We start from the raw sequence: 21,530 nt of genomic DNA on the forward strand, positions 1-21,530 counted from the left end.
AGATCTGTGTCTTGCAATAATCCTGAAATCTGCAGGCAGTTCCTTTGACCTTATCGGTTTTGCTCACAGTATGCATTGTCAGCTGTGAGACTTTTATAGCAAGGTGCGTACCTTTCCAAATCATGTCCAATCAATTTAATTTACCACAGGTGGACTAGATGGATGTATGGTCAGTTCCTAAAGGGCTCAGTCTCTCTAGCAGTAGATAGTAAATCCGCAGAGCAGCATCTCCCCACTCCCAGCAATATTACAGCTCACCATCCGGTCAGACAAAGTGATTAGTCCACTGTTTGCTCTGCATCCAGGTGACTCTGAGATATGGGCGGGGTGATTCGTATGGAGCCAGTTCCATATGACTAGTGAATTGCGGACTTTCTTTGACTTGCTCCAGTCACAAGATAAATCTTGGTAACATTTTATTTCTGTTTTTATTCCCTTTTTTATTTCATAGTGAATAGCCAATTGTTTGTCTTTTTGTCATTTTTTTTTATTTTCTGTAACTTTTTTTCTTTGTACATATTCTATGCACTGCCCACTTTCTGGACTTTAAATCATAAAATTAATAAGTGACTTCTGTGTACTTATGCTTGGGCTCATATCTCCGGAGAGATTATTGTATTGTAGTGTCTATATGCTTGGTCTAAGTTCATTGCCAGTCTGTATGCAATTGTACTGCATGTTAGCAGATTGCATACAGATTGTAAATTAGCAGATGTCAGATGGAGATCTGTGTGTGTGTGGTGACCCAGCAGACCAGTCTGTGGACAACCTGTTGGGTGATGGCAAGCTACCATTTGTTGTGTGTCTGGTGTGTGGGGAGGGGGGGTTGTGGACAGTGGAAGAGTGATTAATACCGGGGTTCTAGCTTGTAGGATATCTGTAGGAATCCTAGAAGGGTGTGCAAATTGCTAGACTGATCCCCAACCCTTAGAGTGCACCAGATTGTATATAAGATTCATATCTGCCTGTAGTGGTGGCCAGTGGTGGTGTGGACTGTGAAAGGGTATGCTTGTATGCTCAAAGTCCCCCTCATTCCCTCTTTACCCCAGTCACGGAACACGCCTTTGTTAGCTTGTCACCGTGAGCGTGGGTTTTATCCATGACGGAAGTGCACGCCTCGGTTAGCTAGTTGCCATGGGCATGCCCTGCAGTGCTGAACTGTTTAACAGCTGTATCAGTGAGGTGTCACGGATCAAAACACATACCCATGATGACTAGCTAACCAAGGCTAACCATGATACCTCACTGATATAGCTGTTAACCAGTTCAGCACTGCAGGGCTACAGCTACAGAGAGCAGATGTAGCCAGTGTTTCTTTCATCGTCTATTCTTAGCCAAGCACCTGGCTAGATTTACAAAGATTCATTTTGAACACATAATAAAGCATGAACCCCTTGTCATATCTTTTTACTACATGTGGCTGTGTTAAGCTCACCACACATTTATTTATTTCTGGTACTTATATAGCACCGTCAATTTACAGAGCGCTTTACATATATATTATACAATCACATCAGTCCCTAACCCTCAAGGGGTGTACAATCTAAGGTCCCTAACTCACATTCATATACATACTAGGGCCAATTTGGACAAGAACCAATTCCCCTACCAGCATGTCTTTTGGAGTGTGGGAGGAAACTGGAGTACCCGGAGGAAACCCACGCAGACACAGGGAGAACATGCAAACTCCAGGCAGGTGGTGTCGTGGCTGGGATTCAAACCAACGACCCTAGTACTACCAGGCGGAAGTGCTAACCATTTAGCCACTGTGCTGCCCAAAGTTACAATTTGATTGTAAAATGTCCTTTAGATCTACCAACCATGTAGTGCAAGAAACTTCTTGATTAGATACATTGATTGTCTAGTTTAGGTAGTTTCTCACATTATAAAGTGTTGGTAAAGCTAAAGTTGATTTACAGTCAGCTTGTATAGGGACCCTTAAGCTGACAAAACACTGTTGAAATTTTGGTCCATTCCTCTGAATCAACCGAAATTCTAACTCAACAAAAGTCAATTACTTAATTGACTCTGGTCGAAGGAATTAGGCCAAAAATTGTCAGCTGCACAGCACCTGCAGCCAGCAGCAGGCACTGTTCAGGTATTCTGACAACCACTGCTAGGGGCTGTCAGAAAACATTAGCCCAGCAGTGGGGATCTGTCCATCTATGTAATTTGTGGGCATTAAGGAATCTGCTAAACTAAGGAATTCTACTAGTGTATGGAAACCTTTAGAGAGACTTCCACTCGCCTTTTTGCCCTGCTGTCAATTATTTAACCTCATAGGAAGTGAGGAAAAATCTTCAAATGCGAAAACAGACAGAAATAAACTCTTCATAGAGTAGGGGAAGGCTAGAGCCCCCATAAGTTGTTTATTTCTGTCTGTGCCCCTGTAGCAGAGTTTCCCTCACTTTCTTGCAAAACCATTATTGCACAAATGGTTGGCGCTATATAAATCATGTATAATAATAATAATATTATAAATAACAATTATCACTGTGATCACAATTAAAGGAAAACTTTCTAAAGGAGCCCCAGATAGATGATGGGATGTCATCTTTCCCAGCTTTATCCAAAACTAAAATAAAATGTTTGGCTGGACATACACCTTATGTTTCTGTGCTCAGAAAACATTTAATAACTATAACTATAAGCTAAACTGAGGTTTTTACATTAGCCAGGAATTCCTTTGGTTATGTCACTAGATTTGCACCATAAAAAAAATGTACCCTCACAAGCTACAATAAGAATGAATATTGTTTCCAACTGATTTTACCCTAATTACAACATTCTTGAAGGGCAACGTGACTCAGATTATCTTTTAGTTCTAGAGAACTAGCACATTGTTAATCACGCAGCTGCATAGCTGAAATACTCAGTCATGGAAGTTGGTGTCTGCGTAGATGACAGACTGCATTAATCATAGTATGGTGAACACGTTGTGGTTATGAGGTGGAGTTAAAAGGAGCTTAAATGGTCTCCAAAACCAATTCCAAAAACAAATATAATACTCCTTACCTTAATAAGTGGCCATCTAAAAACCTTTGAATAGAAATGTCAGATTCTATATGTGGAAATATGTATGTGAAAAGTTGTTTCAGCACATTTTCTTTATGAGGGTGGCTACATGGCTCTACATGGCCCACTGCATGTGGAATGTAGCCACCCTCTATAATGTGTTCCTGATCTGGGCTAGCACTCATAGGAGGAGTTGTGCTTGGAGACTGGGAATCTCTCTACCTAGATATATATACCCAGTATTGAAGTGGTTTAAGACCAACCCCACCAGTTCACAACTATTTTAGCGGAGCAGCACATGTATAATTTCCACTGTAGGACAATATTAGTTTTGAGATTTTCTTATAGGGCAGATGCACAGTTGCCTGGCATAAGCTACGCCATAAGAGAAGAATAAGAGAAATGTTGCCAATAACCAGGATATTGTAGTACCATGATCATGGAAAGTGCACCTGGTCAATAGAAATAGCTTTACAGAAGAACTCCGGGAGAGGCAAAAAAATCACCCATTAGTACACCCCCTACACAAAACACTAACAGTTAATAACATTTTGAAAATCCTTACCATTTAGCAGAAAAATCTATTTGAATTTTCATGAACTCCTCTCTGTAATTCAAAAGATATCAGCATATGCTCTGCCAAGGAGGAGGTGTAACAGCAAGGAATACATCATATCCTCTCCTCTCTCTCTGCAGTAAAAGGAAACTACAGTTCCCATCACCCACAGGGAATTGTAGTGAATGTCGGCAGGTGCACTATGCTTGTACATATTGAATATGTCTGAGTGTCCCGGTCTGCCCACCACAGCAAGTGGGGCTGAATTACATCACTGCTTCCCGGAGAAAGAACTACAGATGGGATGTGCCAACTCTAGTGGTTAGGGGGATAAGGGGCATAGCAGCCACTGGTCTTACAAACAGGAAACCAAAGAGAATTAAGGATTTTATTTGAATAAGGTATTTCAGAGCAGCAACGGCTGAGTGAACCAGAAGATGGATGATGTATTCACTGAAGGTAGGAAATCTGCAAAAAGGACATATAAAGAAGTTTTTTGCCCGGAGTTTTGCTTTAAGTGCTCATTTACACCAGTGTGACTCTGTAGGGGATACTGTCACCTCCTGAATTCCTGCACTTTTTTGATAGTCAAACGGGCTGTTTGAATTAGAATACTGTGCCGCAGCCACGAGCCCTGCATTTGGCTCACAACTGCGGCCCTGTTCACTTGAACCCCTCATTCACAATACCACCCTCAAATGAAACAAAGGGTATCATCTTGTTGCAGTGCAAAGCAAGCACTGCATCATTTGTATACTCCAATCAGGTTGCCTTTGCATCTTAAATAAGGGTGTTAAACTGCAACTTAACTGCCTATTTTTACTGCCCCCTAACTATTAGTATTACCTAAGTCTTTAAAGAGATTTCCTTTAAGACACTAAAACTCCTCAGTTATCCTTAGTTTTCCATCAAGATATATTCATTCCCATGACTTAGGAGAATAATAAAGAGACCCATACTGCATTAAGGCGCCTATATAGTATAACTTCCTCTTCTCCCAGAAACAGCAATAAAATGAATAGAGCTGAACCTTTATGAATTGAGTTCAGGGCTTTCCTGACATAGAAAGCCGTTTCACGGAATGTGTAACAGCCATTAACTTAAAGCAAACCGTTTTGCATAACTTTGAAGGTCACTTGGGCAACAAAAGGTGTAAATGGAGACAAGTAACCCTGGCATGAAGAGGGAGGCCATGGGAGAGCCAGGCACTGACTATCCGCGCACCTCACACATCCATTCTGTCAGTGTTAGGGAGAACTGACCACGTTGCCAGGACAGCAAAACGGGGAATGCAATTTAATTTCAGAAAAGCAGGGAGCTGGCAATGATGTCAAGGAAGGAGCAGAGGAGAAACTGAGGATTAGTTCATTTTACATTCCCCTTGCAGGAGCCACACCATATTTCACGTCTAAGCAATTGTATGTGGAAGGAGAGAGTTAACAGGAATTTCTGGCTCTCCGCAGGAAAGCAGAGCTTCCTGTTTAATCAGCTTTGCCATGAATCCCTGATCTTGAAGGGTCCTAGACACTGAACACTCAATGCATGAAGGAGCCAAGTGCAAGGCTGGGGGGAGGGAAATGGATATAAGGATGAATTAATAAATACATAAAACTTACCAAGCTCTTTAGATCCTTGGCTGATGCTTGCAAGTTCGCCAAGTTTCACAAGGGCATCAAAGTAGCCCTTTGCTGCTACCGTAACACCTGCAACACGAAAGACAATTTTATTAGTCTGGCAAACTATATTTCAATTACATTTTCTATAGGCATTACTCCAATCATATTGCTATAAAAACCACTATCACAAGGGCAGGTTATGGTTTCCTAACCATTGGCCTAATGCAGTGATGGCAAACCTTTTAAAATCCAAGTGCCCAATCTGCAACCCCAAACCCACGTATTTATCGCAAAATACCAACACTGCAATTAAACCTGAATACTGAGGTTTTAGTTTTGAAAAAAAACATATATTAACATCTTTTGTCTTAAAAGAAAAATACAATAACAGAGCTTCCACTGACCACCAGCACAAGGAGGCAACGTTCCACTGACCACCAGCACAAGGAGGCAAAGCTCCACTGACGACCAGCACAAGGAGGCAAAGTTCCACTGACCACCAGCACAAAGGGGCAAAGTTCCACTGACCACCAGCACAAGGGGGCAAAGTTCCACTGACCACCAGCACAAAGGGGGCAAAGTTCCACTGACCACCAGCACAAGGGGGCAAAGTTCCACTGACCACCAGCACAAGGGGGCAAAGTTCCACTGACCACCAGCAAAAGGGGACAAAGTTCCACTGACCCCCAGCACAAGGGGGCAAAGTTCCACTGACCCCCAGCACAAGGGGGCAAAGTTCCACTGACCCCCAGCACAAGGGGGCAAAGTTCCACTGACCCCGAGCACAAGGGGGCAAAGTTTCACAGACCCACAGCACAAGGGGGCAAAGTTTCACTGACCACCAGCACAAAGGGTAAGAAGTTCCATTGACCACCAGCACAAGGAGGCAAAGTTCCACTGACCACCAGCACAAGGGGGCAAAGTTCCACTGACCACCAGCACAAGGGGGCAAAGTTCCACTGACCACCAGCACAAGGGGGCAAAGTTCCACTGACCACCAGCACAAGGGGGCAAAGTTCCACTGACCACCAGCACAAGGGGGCAAAGTTCCACTGACCACCAGAACAAGGGGGCAAAGTTTCAATGACCACCAGCATAAGGGGCAAAGTTCCACTGACCACCAGCACAAGAGGACAAAGTTCCACTGACCACCAGCAAAAGGGGGCAAAGTTCCACTAACCACCAGCACAAGGGGACAAAGTTTCACTGACCACCAACACAAGAGGGCAAAGTTCCACTGAGCACCAGCACAAGCTAAAATCCTGTGTTAATAAAAACGAATGTATTAAGACTCACATCCAGTCCAATATATATATCCTTGGCAGCGCACTGACCAGCCATGCAAAAGCTCGGACGAGTCGAGGCTAATGAGTCATGGCTTGTGACGTCATCGCCTGGTGCAGCTACTCCTTTCCAATCATGCGCATGGCCCCTATGTGCGCTGTTATCTTAGCTCAGCTGCTGGGGCGATGCTTGGGCGACTTGGCTCACGTGCCGACAGTGGGCTCTGCGTTCGAGCTGCGGCATGCGTGCCACAGATTCACCACCACTGGCCTAATGTATCACAGTCTCTAAGGCAGGGGGGTCCAACCTGCGGCCCAAGACGGCTATGAATGTGGCCCAACACAAAATCGTAACCTTATCTAAAAATATTGATTTAAAATGTTCTTTTTTGTAAAAAAATGCATTTACACTTAGCGAATACATGCAGCCAAAGAAAAATTTGACAGTGCCTCTTTACTAGACTTTTTAAAGCTTTATCTTCTGGGAAGCACAGTGGCTAAATGGTTAGCACTTCCACCTGGTAGTACTAGGGTTGTTGGTTTGAATCCCAACCACGGCACCACCTGCCTGGAGTTTGCATGTTCTCCCTGTACCTGTGTGGGTTTCCTCCGGGTACTCCGGTTTCCTCCCACAGTCCAAAAAAGATATGTTGGTAGGTTAATTGGCTTCTGTCTAAATTGGCCCTAGTATGTATATGTATGAATGTGAGTTAGGGACCTTAGATTGCACGCTGCTTCAGGGTTAGGGACTGATGTGAAAGCACAATATATATGTAACAGCGCTGCGTAAATTGATAGTGCTATGTAAGTACCTGAAATAAATCTTCCCAAAGAAAAACACCCCACTCTTCACAATCACATCTTATTCATGTCATCAGTTTGCAGCAACACCTATATTTGAGATCAACTATTTTTAAGGATGAAGCACACAAATGACAAAATTAGAACTAAAATATTTGATGAGCACCTTGGAAATTTATTGAGAATTGCTACTATATCCATTGAACCAGGTATTGAAACGTTAATTTATCAAAAACCATGTCAAATATCGTACTAGCTTTACATTGCCCTCTTTTACAATAAAAAATATAGAAAAAAAATGAAGTTTTCTTACTCAGGTGCATTATCTATATCAATGATTGTTAACTCTTGATCTGCCTGACTTCTGCAATCATCGATCCTTATTGTTAGTTTATTTAATGTGTGACCCAGTACAATTCCTCTTCTTCCAATGTGGCCCAAGAAAGTCAAAAGCTTGGACACCCCTAGTCGAAGACTTCTTTCAGACAGTTAGCAATGCTTACTGCCCTCCGAAAAGCGCTCTGGGGGGATCACTTTTCAGAGAGCAGTATAGCAGTGGTTGGCAGGCATTTAGGAGGTAATCTTGGCACCTCCTGAATGTCTAAATGTTTTTTTCAATCCCAAGGGGATTTTATAGTATAAAACACACCACAATCATAAGCGTTTGGCATGTGGTTGCAGTGTGTTCCAAATGAACTTAAAGCAGAACTAAACCCTTCGATCCTTTTCAGCCAAGGAAACTGCCATCTTAGCCTCTGTTTGACTTGCCGTTGCCATGGTTCTGCACATGTGATCAGTCATGACACATTTGATGGTTTGGCAGTTTGGTTGACAGCACAAGCAAATGTGACAGTTAGCATTCCCGGGAATGTAAATGTTTTTTGAGACTTGTAAATCATAAAGAGAAACCAAACCCATCGATTTACAGTTTCAATAAACAGTTACATCCCTGGAATGCTGGGATTGCTAAATGTCACATTTGCTTGTGTCCTCAACCAAACTGTCAAACCATCAAATGGCTGGTGTCATAACTGGTCACATGTGCAGCACCATGGCAATTGCAGATCAAACAGAAGCAGCTTCCTTGGCTGTAAAGGATAGGAGGGTTTAATTCTGCTTTAAAGCTATCAGCAGATTGGCCTCTACAGATTCAGCAATGATTGTGATTCCTACTGAATCAGACTGAGAGACCATTTAAAGGCTCAGGAACCCTTTGCAGGTGTTATGGCTTAATTAGCTGATTAGAGTGGGACACTTTGAGCCTAGAATATTGCACCTTTTCACAATATTTGAATTTTCTGAGATTGTGGATTTGGGGTTTTCATGAGCTGTAAGCCATAATCATCACAATTATGACAAATCACGGCTTGAACTATCTTGCTGTCAGGGCAGGGGCCGAGGAACGGACAGGCAGGCCTAACAATGTAACGCACTGGCTGACGACAACCACTACCCACAGACCGAAGTCCCTCAGGGCGCGGAGTCTAAGTCCCAGGCTGTCCTTCACCAGGGCCCCTGATGGTGGGGATGGACTTGACGCAGCCAGGAACCAGGTCGCGGCCCCCGAGACACCTCAGCTGCGGTAATGGCCGCCGCCAATGGCGTGTAGCTGGTGGAAGAGACAAAAGAGTAGTCAGACAAGCCGAGTCAACAACAACAGGACAAAACAGTACAGGACAGCAGACGAGAATCACAGGTCACGAGCCGGGTTCAGCAACAGAGGGTCAGATCAAGGGAGAATACAAAGAATAGTCAAGTCACAAGCCGAATCAGATACCAGGAGAGTCACGAGAGTCAGAACAGAGTAATAGCAACACAAAGACACAAGACACAAGTGCAAAGAGCATGTGCGGGCCACAGGCTTATATGTCATCAGCCACGCCCCTCTGGGGGATGGACCACAGAAACCTGAAGATATAAAAGGATTCCCATCATGCACAGCAGAATCCAAGATGGACGCCAGCACATGGAGTAACATAACCTCAGGGAAAAGGTAGGACCTTGACACTTGCTTTGCATGTAATGAGTCTCATATATTAGTTTCACCTTTTAAGTTGCATTACTGAAATAAATGAACTTTTGCACGATATTCTAATTTTTGGAGTTTCACCTGTAAATATGCAGTTCTTGTAAATGTTATCAGTTTACTGTTATTTTTATATCCGACCAATATAAAAATGTTTGTGTGGTTTATAAATACTGTATATACTGTGACAACTGACCTGTATGAGAGTCTAAAGTCAGCACCCCAGACATGATTTGTCTGCTGCCTTACAGGGTTAGAATGAGCCATTGACATACAAACTCTGTAAAAAGGCAGTTGCCTTATGGTACACTTGTTGGCACAGTGGGACAGCAGCACATTCCTATAGCAGAGATTATGTGCCTTCTTTGATATATCACATCAGCTTTTCTGTCTCTGAAGCATTGGCTTTATTCATAACAAGGTCTTCAAGACCTTAAATTAGCAAATATCATTATTTGTTCACTGATAGAATCATTAAAAATAAGGAACTGACATTTTCTTTGTGTAGCTGACCCAGAGACCCTAAAGTAGACAAGCAAGACCAACCATGGTTTATTCAGAAATATTTTTGTGGGTACATGCTGAGCATCCCCCCATAACAAAAGTAGATGCTTTGTTCCCTATGTACTTGGGACCAGACATGTTTTCTCAATACATGTGCCTGCTGAGCTGTACAGCTCTGCTTTTGTACTTTATCATGTCTCATTTCAAGAATATTAGTCTGCTCAGATTAATTGCAAAATTAGAGTCTGCTTTTGAGCTGATTAATAAATAATAATTAAAATTAATAATTTAATAATAATTAAAGATTAATAAAACTCTTTGACTCATGCTTCCTAATTTAAAAAAAAATTAATCATACCTCTAAGGTTTTTTTTCACAAGCTAATGTACACAAAAAAAAAAAACTGCATTTAACTCTTACTATTATTATTATACAGGATTTATTTAGTGCCAACAGTTTGCGCAGCGCTTTACAATGTAAGGGAAACAATACAATTGCAATACATTTCAGTACAGAAGGAATGTGTGGGCCCTGCTCTTGGTTAAAATCTAAAGGAAGGGGGAGATGATACAAAAGGTGATAGCTGCGGGGGATGGTCTGGTGGAGGTGATTCAAGTACAGTTCTTAGGTGGAGGTGGGGTAGGCTTCCCTGAAGAAGTGCATTTCAAAATTAATTAATTTTATTCTTAAGTGACTGCGATCGGAAAGAAATTGTGACTTGCGTGTTGGCTATGGGTCTCATGGCAAAGGGCAGGTCGCTTTTTAAAATTTCTATCATATAAAACATTTTATCTGATTAACATGCACCTGTGCTCAGACTATGGACATTAACCCCTTTGCGCCAGCCGCACACAAATGTGCGGCCTCCCGGCGTCTGGGCCTAGACGCCGAGCAGGCGCACATTTGCGTTCATGTAGCAAAAAACATATGTGCTGAGAGCGCGCGCCCTGCGCGCTCCCAGCACACGTGTGGTACTCACGGAAAGGTCCCGGTCCGCTCTTTCGATCGGAACCTTTCCAGATCATGTGACCGCCGTGATGACGCATCACGGCGGTCACATGAATCCTAAACCACGCCCACCCACCCTGCCTCCCGGCGTCTGAAACTCTTAAAGGGCTGGGAGGCGCCGGCGGGAAGGGGTTAATGTAGGCCATACATGGGTCGAATTCCGAACAAATTTTCTTTGGATAATCAGAAATTTTGTGTGTTTTGTAATCCATTGGTGCCACCATTGATTTCAAAATTCAACCAACCAAGCCTTCAATTTCTCCACATGTTGCTACAGAAAAGAATTTTCGTGGCCAAGAATTTTCTTTTCTTTCCAGGTCACAGCTTTATATTTCTTGCACGATTCTCCGATCATTGATTCGAAATTCATCCGTTTTTCAGCAAATTTCCATGCCCAATCACTCAAATTCGATGGTCACACAAAAATTGGCCGTTTCTGTGACCCACTAATGGTGTGAAATTCGAACAAAAATTCTTAAAAAGATTTTCGAAAGCAAATTCTTTCAGAATTTGACCCATGTGTGGCCGGCTTAAGGTTGGCCATACATTATGCAATTTTCTTGAGAAATTTATTTTAGATTTACCCAAAACCACATCATATGAGGTCAAACCTAAACAATGCTTTAATTTGTATCCAATTAGGCAGGCCCTTGCACTACATAGTTGAAGGTAAATCTAAAGGAAATAGGGCAGAAATTGGACAGAGAATTGTAAGAAAGGTGTATGGCCAGCCTAAAGCCCAGTTAGACTTTCAGTTTAAGGGCCCTTTCACACCTATGCACTTTTGCTGCTTGACAACAATCCCTTGAAATTCTATTTACCTATTCACATCTGTGCACTGCATTTTGAAAAGCCCTGCCTGCATCCTGTGTAAAAAGCAAACAAAAAAAAAACGCAGCTTTCAAAGAATTGAATTTTTCTTTTTGCTCACATGTCTAGGATATGCAAATGCATGCTGGGAGTCAGTGATGTAATATATCCAGAAAATGCTTCAAAACCACATTATAAGCACATTACAAATGCTATATGTGCTGCACCAAAATTAACTGCAATGCATTAAAATGTGCTATGTGGGTTGGTTTTCCTGAGCATTGTTTGTAAACAGTGTTGCAGAAAACATGCATGCATGGCCAGTGCACTGTTTTAACCTCCCTAGTGGTATTCCCGAGTGTAGCTCGGGGTAAAATTTCAGTACCAAAAGTGGTAACCCCGAGCTACACTCGGGCTTACCATGCGGCGTTGCACAGGGATTCACTGCAGCACTTACCTTGTCCTTCGCTCCCGCGATGTGTCCCCTGCACCGTCCCCGGCCATCTCCTCCGGCCAATGCCGGCATCCGGCTTCCGTGTTCCTGTCCCTGTGATGTCGGGACATACGGGCGCCGGACCCAGCGGCAAATTTGAAAATTTAAAAAAATTAAATTTTTTAAAACGATTATTACATAGTAAAACATTGCTGTTTCAATGCATTTCACATACATTTTGTCCCTAGTGTTTTGTCCTGTGCCCTGCCTGCATTTTGACTGTTCTTTCTGCCTGGAAACTTAGAAAAGTCCATGGCGTCCAAAAAGCGTCCCTTTAGGTCAAAATCGGTTTTAGACCATCTAGAAAACAGCGATAGTAAATTAGAACCACTTGCAGAATTGAGTGATAATGATTTGTGGGGAAATTGGTCATCAGACACTGCAAACGATTCTGCGACTTTGCTCAGCGATGTGCGAACTTGTCGCTATATTTCAGATTTCAGTGTTTTTGGTTTGATTATATTATTGAATTAAATTTATTATTATTATATTATTATTTTTTATGATTATTTATTAAATTATAATTTATGATTTCGTGTTTCAAGTTTTATCATATCCGGCATCCGGCTTCCGTGTTCCTGTCCCTGTGATGTCGGGACATACGGGCGCCGGACCCAGCGGCAAATTTGAAAGTTTAAAAAAATTAAATTTTTTAAAACGATTATTACATAGTAAAACATTGCTGTTTCAATGCATTTCACATACATTTTGTCCCTAGTGTTTTGTCCTGTGCCCTGCCTGCATTTTGACTGTTCTTTCTGCCTGGAAACTTAGAAAAGTCCATGGCGTCCAAAAAGCGTCCCTTTAGGTCAAAATCGGTTTTAGACCATCTAGAAAACAGCGATAGTAAATTAGAACCACTTGCAGAATTGAGTGATAATGATTTGTGGGGAAATTGGTCATCAGACACTGCAAATGATTCTGCGACTTTGCTCAGCGATGTGCGAACTTGGCGCTATATTTCAGATTTCAGTGTTTTTGGTTTGATTATATTATTGAATTAAATTTATTATTATTATATTATTATTTTTTATGATTATTTATTAAATTATAATTTATGATTTCGTGTTTCAAGTTTTATCATATCCGGAATGTTTACTAGACTCTTGTTCGGACAGATTTCAGTGAGTTATTTCTAAAAATTACAGGCCTGCAATAAAAAAACGACATATTTCCATGCAAAATAATGGTACCGCTTTCAGCAGCAAAAATCTGAAATAATCAGGAGGTTAATGCCTGTCTGAGCTGCCATTAGACAGCTCAGATCACACACTCTCCTCTCAGATCATGTCACAGAGCACAGCTGTGCTGCCAATTGTAGATCTCCAAGATAGCATGATGGACCCTGGGTTGTCAATTATTTTGAACTTTCATAGACTTTGCCTATGGAATGTATTGTATGTGCGAATGTGCATACATGCAAATACACACAACACAAACTGACAAAAAGACACTAAAATTGCATCTAGAAATGCTGATACTCAAACATCAGTACTGTGTGCAAGAGGCCTAATACTGGGTAATGAGCTGTCTGTGCTCGATTACAAGTTTCACTGGTGGTTTGGATAGTGCAAAGTGTATGTGCAGCTCACCAGTGACTTCAGTTCTTAAAGCGGAGCTCCAGTCAAAGCTAAAAAAATATAAAAGTCAGCAGCTACAAAAACTGACTGATGACTTTTAAAAAAAACAGCCACTCACCTGTCCCACAATCCAGCAGTGTATGCACTGCAGCCAGTTTCACTGGCAGTTCTCACTCACCAGTGCCGGAACTTCCCCTTTTGGGTGGAGCTCCGATTTAAGTCTGCAGGAAATAAGTACATTGCATGTGTAGGGATCTGCTGCCCTCTACTGTCTGAATTTGTAAATACCTGTAAATATATTATGTATACAATAACTTCCCCTGGTTGTTGGCCTAACAGAAGTTTCCCAAGTGCTACAAGTTTAATGTGGGTCAACATGTGTTTAAGGACCAGGTGTTTGTTGTCTAACACCTCAGAGCAGACTTATTTTTTTACCTAAAGTAACCCCATCTGGTCACAGTAAAGTTGGTCCAGATGCCAGACCCCAGTCTGCCAGTGCTATGTTTAAAATTGGTCTTGAGCAACCTCTGAGGAAAGAGATGTCATAAGGCCTAGTGCCTGAAAAGGAAATGTACAGATAACTTTTATGAGTAAGTGAGCACCCCTGCACCCCCCAGTAGAGTTTGTGGGACATTTGCACCTTATTGAGAACCAGTTTCTGGATGTTATGGCCAAGGACTTTTGGACTTGTTACTGCCAATTATATGGACTGCAGTAAATGTTCTGTAACCAAACTTTTGGTCACTTACATATTGCTCAATAAAATTCACAAACACCTCTGCAAAGTGTTGGTACTGGCTTTGGATAAAAGTATATAAAGAAACGTGACATTACTAAGGGGGGGGGGTGTATAGGCCTCTTAGAGGTGAGGAGCACAGCCTATTTATGAAAGGTGTATACAATGTATGTGTATACAGCATATGCAGCAGCCTGCTTGTGCAGAAGTAGGTGGTGACTTGAAGTTAATTGTCCTTGTAGTGGAATGAACAGAGAAGGTTCTTGTTGCACTCATTAGGATGATATGGCTGCTGCAACGTGGCCCTCTTTCACAGCACAGGACTAGCTTAGGGACCAGACTTGAGACCAACTGGAAATGCAAGGCCTTGCTTGTGTCTACTGAAGAAGTGTGACCCCTGACCATGCCTATCAGTGGAATTGTGCTACACACTTTTTGAATATTATGATGCTGGTAGGAGGGGAAGGCCTCCACTGATTTCCTGCTGAAAAGCTAATTTGGCTTTTACATGTGGTGGAACAGGTGGAGTTTTAGGATCTTCTTTTTTATATATTTACCTATCTATTCTTAGCTGATTAGTTGAAAAAAAATGTTGTTCATGAGCATACAACAACCCTCCCCCCCCCCCCCACCACCACCACCAAACACACACACACACACACACACACACAGACACCTTGTGTGGTTTGGAGTGGACAACAAAGAGCTTTGCTGTGCCCTCACTATAGGAAACATAGTAATAATGTGCTGTGAAACAAGTGCCATGTGTACACATTTATTTATATATTTAAAGTTTTACTGAACCAAAGAGCAAAAAAATATAATAAAAAATAAAAAAGCACCAATGAATAATTTCACAAGTAGATATCAAATGAGTAATCATCAGCTCCAAGCCACATGGCAGTAACCCACATCTTCCTGTGAGTACATGTATCGTATATGTAGTCAGAATTGTTTTGTCTCCCCAGATAACTAACCAAGATAAGTGGATATAGTACATATTATTGTGCGTTACATCAGGGTTTTATAGGAACACTAAGAAATACTGTACTTATATTCCAAGGCAGCTTTACAAGTGTGTTAATGGGAAACCATAATGATTTTAGGGCAAATTTTAAATTTATACATTTCTAAACTGATTTTAAGTTTTTCACTATATGGTAACTATATGGTAACCACCTTTGTATTACAAATAACATAAAAACATGACAGAAGATTCATAGAGCACGATGGGTTAACAATAGTGGTTCCCTGCCTCTAGACTTGCTTTGTCTGGCTGAAATCTCAGACTGAGCTTTTAATAAAGGATGAGTAACTGTGTCACTGTGTCAAGTTAGTCTTTCTGCTGGTCCTGTGATTCCTTCACATGTGTTGTTTGGCTCTGTGCTCATCTATAGGTGTCGCCTGCTATTCTGTGGGTTTTTATTTCCTTTCCTTTCCATCACTTCCTGGCCCGCCTCCCAGTTTTCTTCCTTATATATAGATATGCTCAGTCCAGCCTGAGCAATTTCACAGTTCTCTGAGTTCCCATTTGCTTACTATTTGTGTATCCTGTGCCTAACTACCCATGTACCGATTCCGGCTTTGTCAACTGTCTGTGCTTGTCTGCTGGCCATTTTGACCTTGGCTCGTCTCCTAGATTTCCTGATGTCTCCCGTTGTTTGTACTCTGCATATGCGAGTGGTCTCTGCATCCTGGGCTGGGTGAACCTGGGGGCTGCGACCTGGTTCCAGCTTGCTGCAAGTCTGTCCCCACTATCAGGGCCCTGGTGAAGAAGCCGGCTGGGCCTTAGACTTCAAGCCCTGAGGAACCCCGAGTTGGGGATCTACAAGGGTTCACTACCACAGATGCTTGACAAACTGCTCTCCGTCACATGTGTGTGTATATACATGGCCTCTTGAGCTACTGGGTTCTGCAAATAGCCAGGGCCAACTTTAATGGGGGGCAAAAGGGACAGCTGCCCCGTGCCCAGCCATTGTTATGGGGCACTGAGAGCCTCGGACCTCTGAGAGTGGATGATGAGCCCGGGTGGCCAGGTAGGTCCTTCTTCCCATAGACTGCCACCAGCACACACACCTGACACTGGCAACTTTACACTGATCACTGCATAGACAAAGTACTGCAAATTTCCTGACATCTCCTGTCCTGTGCCTGCTCACTCACTCTAGCAGTGAGCAGTAATAATGTGCAGTAACCTCTAAGAACCAATCAGTGAGTGGTAAGGATGTGCAGTAACCTCTAAGAACTAATCAGTGAGTGGTAAGGATGTGCAGTAACCTCTAGTAACCAATCAGTCAGTGATAAGGATGTGCTGTAACCTCTAGCAACCAATCAGTGAGCAGTAAGGATGTACAGTAACCTTTAGACACAAATCAGCCTGGACCAATCAGTGACTGGGGACCAGCTATTTATGCTTACAATATTAAAGGTTTTTGAGATAAGTCTATGTGTGTGTTTGCTTATTTTTTGGGATCTTGGGATAGAGAGCAAAATTGTATGGGGGAGGGGGGCTAAGAAAATGTTTGCCCAGGGTACAATCAATATTAAAGACGGCCCTGCAAAAAGCAGGCTTTTTTTTACAGCAGTTGGCCAACAAACCCATGAACATGAGCATTCCAATGTAAAATATTCTATTTTAGATACAAAAGATACAAATATTTTGACATTTCTGTTATTATTCCTGACCATTGTTGATAAAGGAAATACTGTATATAGCATTATTTGGAAATCTGACCACACAGCATAATCCCAGTGAAACTGTAGAAAATTGATATTTAATATGAAAACATGTGAACCCTGAGCCTGTAACAGTGGTTAAACATGTGGGTGAATTTAAAAAGTATTAGGAACCACTCCTCCTCTCCAGCTGTCAATCATGGAGCATGCACTGCCATATTGTGATGCCTATTGGCTGCAATCATCTTAAAAATGAGTGAGTATAAACAACAAATTGTTTTGGACATCAGCTATTTTGCACATTAGCATTCTTCCAAGGTTCAAAAACTTAATAGTACAAAAGTGTAAATAAGCTCTCGTTAAGATGGTAATAGCTGTCAAATATCTCCCCAAGAATGATAGGTGGGAAAATATTAGGCTATCCATTATTACCAGGACCCGCCAAAGTCCTTTACAGAGAATATTAGAGAAAATTAGAGAAAACAAAAAACAATATCTATAAGTCTTAAATAAAACCTCCTACTACCTAACATGCTTCTTATTGTCATATAGCATATCAGAACGAGTCCAATAATTACATAAAGTACACCTAATTTGGGCATTTCAACATTTAGATGTGCAGATCTAAATGGCTGGTTTGAATTACGGTATGTCATTAAACTTTATTTTAAAGCTTTATTTATTTATTCTATACTATTACTATTGCTATCACTGACAAGCCCTCTAGGTGATAGCACAGTGCAGTTCACATGTCTATTTGATCACTAATGTCACCTCTTGCATGTGCTGAAGTAGATCAAGCACAGATTGATCAGTTTCTTCCCACCTACAGCCACCCAAATCAGTGATACATGACCAGGGGCGGACTGACAACTCATGGAGTCCCCAGGCAATAGGGGATCATGGGGCCCCTGTGTCCTTGCCCAAACCCAAAAAAGCCTATGAAAAAGGTACCAGGGGCATCTCATGGGGCCCCCTACTGACCCCAGGCCCTCGGGCAGTGCCCAAGTTTCCAAATGGTCAGTCCGCCCCTGTACATGACACTAGCTGAAAAAATATAAATCAATTCTTGGATGCTATAGCGTCTAGGAGTTTTCTTTACATGCCAGTTCTGCCACCATCGTAATAGTTATGGTGGCAGCAAAAGGATTAAAGTAGAGTTATAGGCAAAACTTTTTTCCATTTTGGATAGAGCAAGGAACGGTTATAACCCCCCGCCAGTGGACAAACAGCAAAAGGACTGTGCCAGCTGTTAACGCATTTCACATGGTCACGTGCTTAATCATAAACATGATATTATTAAGCACATGACTGTGTAAAACGTGTTAACAGCTAGCACAGTCCTTCTGCTGTTTGTCCTTTTTTTATAGATCAGTGGTAGATTTTTCAGATTTTTCATCAAGCCTCCAGTGTGCCGCCATTTTCTTTTTTTAGAAACCAATCAGCTTGCAGGTTTTATTGTTGAAGCTTAATTGAACAAGCTGAAGTTAGAAGCTGATTGGCTACCATGCAGAGCAGAATCAGATTTTGCCCTCTCCAGCTTTAGTAAATACCCACCAAAGAATCTGAAGGAAATGTATTAAAACTGGACCAGCCAGATTCTGGACCAGTTGTGTATGGCAACCAGTCAGCTTCTATTTGCCATTTTCTAAGCTTAAAGTGGAACTAAACCCTTCTGTTCCTTACAGTCATGGAAGCTGCCATGCTAGCTTCTGTTTTATCTGCAGATGCCATGGTACTGCACATCTGATCAGTTATGACACCGGCCATTTGTTGGCATGACATTTTAGTTGAGAGCCCAAGCAACTGTGAAAGTTATCATTCGCAGCATTCCTTAATTCTGTCTGTCCTAATGTTGATAAATTCCTCCCTCTGTCTGGTTCCTTTGGGCAACCCATACATTTTTAAACATTTTTCACTCCACTTGTTCTTACAACAACATACCAAAAACAGACACAGCTTTAATATCTCCCCCAAGGTACAGTCTTAATGAATGCAATAAAAACAGATCCAAACAGGTTTACAGGAAGCTGACATTCTTGTGCTGTCCTATTACCTATTCTATACATGTGATGAGTGTCTCCTACAGGGATCCATGTCAAGTGATATAGTGTACATCAATGAATGTCACCTCTGGAGGTCCTACTCACAGCCTTTACTGCAGGTTGCCTGCTGCCCACTAACATCGACAACACTGATCCACATCTGTGCATGCCCATCCCTGTGAGCACCAGTCCATTCACACCAGCTCCAACAATATAGTCTAGGGCAGGGGTATCAAACTGGTGGCCCTCCAGCTGTTGCAAAACTACAAGTCCCATCATGCCTCCGCCTTTGGGAGTTATGTTTGTAACTATCAATCTTGCAATGCCTCATGGGACTTGTAGTTTGGCATCAGCTGGAGGGCCGCCAGTTTGATACCCGTGGTCTAGGGGATGTCTTTTTAAGGGAGAGTGCCGCTAGGGAAATAACTCACAATCATTGCAGTCAGATGAGGCTGAGGAGAGGTGCCAACAGCATTTGTTTCAGAGAGTGCAGTCTGGCCTGTCTGGTCCCAAGAGGGGAGGCTCCTTTCAAGAATAGCGACTCCCTAGCCTGTCCCTCCTGGCCATGAACCTTTCCCTACTGCTAGTTACTTTCAAGCAGGGTCACTCTCCCTAAATGCACACAAAAACCAGAGGGCAGGGGCTTAAATAGACCATACTGACCCAAGATGGCCACCGACGGTCACATGGCCACTATGTAGCCAACTGGAACATTGCTTCAGTTGATCCAGGAAATCATAGAGAAACCAGGTTTCCCTAGGACTTCCTCTCCAGATTGTGATGCCACTCATTCTGAGCTACACCTACAGCAGAGAAAACAGACTGCACCTGCCTACATACTGCTGATAGAAAACTTTAACAGAAGATGGATTGGGGTATGGGATACTCCAAAATGCTTCATGTTTACAGGACAATCTTCTCCTTAGGTAGTTTTGGGTGTTTGATAGTCTAAGGCCCCAACAGCTGAAGACTGTAGGACATTTCTTTTTGGCATCTGGTTGCCTTGTGCTGATGCACAACTGCTGGTACCCAATGCAGTTTCCAAAATACTAAGTAGAACAGCTGCCACCTTCCAGCTTTCTCCTCACACAATCTAGTGAGCGAGACAGCATCTCTGTAGACCAGATCCCCTGTGGTGAGGTTCTGTAATTAGCTCCAAGTCCATCCAGGCCCTCAGCCCTGCCACCGCTTAGGCCTCTGGAGCAGCTGTACAGTCCATGGGCTGCTTAACGACAGAAGCCCATCCAGCTATGGAACCCTCCTAGGGTGAAAGCTCTCCAGTGTCTCAGACTATTTATCACCATTCCAGCACCCTACTGGATACTCTCTCAGTGATTGGCTAGAACCTGTTAAATATTCAGGATGGTTGTTTAGAATCCCCCTTCCTAAGTTTTGGAAGCTTCTTTCATATGCAGGAGGAATCAATCAACCTCCACGCCTGTGAAACCATGAACAGGCCAAAACAATTACTACTCCCTTAATTACAAAAGGAGCCAAGAACTAAAAGTAACTAAGATCCTTCACTTGGAGGGTGCTAAATAAACATTTGTAACCAGGGGCGGACTGACCATTTGAGCACTCGGGCACTGCCTGAGGGCCCGGGGTCAGTAGGGGGCCCCATGAGATGCCCCTAATACCTTTAATTGGCTTTTTCATAGGCTTTTTTTGGCTGTGGGTGAGGACACAGGGGCCCCATGATCCCCTATTGCCCGGGGGCCCCATGAGTTGTCAGTTCGCCCCTGTTTGTGACCATACCAACTGAGTGAGTCACATGCTCCCCGAACCCAGAAGTATTAGGTGCTTCTCTTCACTCTCCCGACAGCCAATTGGAGCAAAGAGAGGGGAGTGCCTGCTGCTGGTGAAGGTAAGGGTGGGGGACTTAAAGGAAATTGTTGCTTGTCCTTCATGGTCCCTTCCTGCATCTTGCACATTTCTACTGGCCAGAGAAGATGCCCATTATTGTAATAGACCAACAGAAATATGCACCTCAAGACACATGCACTTTTTCCTTCAGTAGTTAAGGTTATTCTCTATAAAGACCAACTTGGGGAGCAAGGAAAAAATTGCCCCTAGTACCCTCCCCCCACACTGCAAGGAGTAACTGCTCATTAGGTATTGGGGTAGAGGAGTAAGCTGTAATACGTTCCTTATTCCTCACGCCTGTAGGCTCCCCACTGACAGATGCATTTTACCCACAGTTGACATTCTGCTGACCTGCATTTGTCCTGCTTCAAGACCCTTTTCATAGATTTGTATTGGCATGCAAAACCCATCAGAGAGGAACACAATCCAGTGGACACAGGTCCATGTTAATAAAAACAGCATTATGCTGCCCCTGGATCAATGGATACATAACAATTCTGGAATTGGGGTAAGAACTA

At 42.7% G+C, this 21,530-nt stretch overlaps 1 protein-coding gene across 3 annotated transcripts in view; it reads right to left on the reverse strand.

Moving 5' to 3' along the window:
* Positions 1–21,530, reverse strand: part of BAIAP2 (BAR/IMD domain containing adaptor protein 2) — a 207,228-nt gene that overhangs the window by 105,597 nt on the left and 80,101 nt on the right. For all 3 annotated transcript variants that reach the window (XM_089690996.1, XM_089690993.1, XM_089690995.1), the window contains one exon: positions 5,188–5,274. In XM_089690996.1, coding sequence (XP_089547122.1) covers positions 5,188–5,274 — 87 coding nt within the window. The remainder of the gene's footprint in view (positions 1–5,187; positions 5,275–21,530) is intronic.

Source organism: Staurois parvus, unplaced genomic scaffold, assembly GCF_062004578.1.
Source record: "Staurois parvus isolate SC_StPar_1 unplaced genomic scaffold, SC_StPar_1.0 ptg000548l, whole genome shotgun sequence".
Lineage (NCBI taxonomy): Eukaryota > Metazoa > Chordata > Amphibia > Anura > Ranidae > Staurois > Staurois parvus.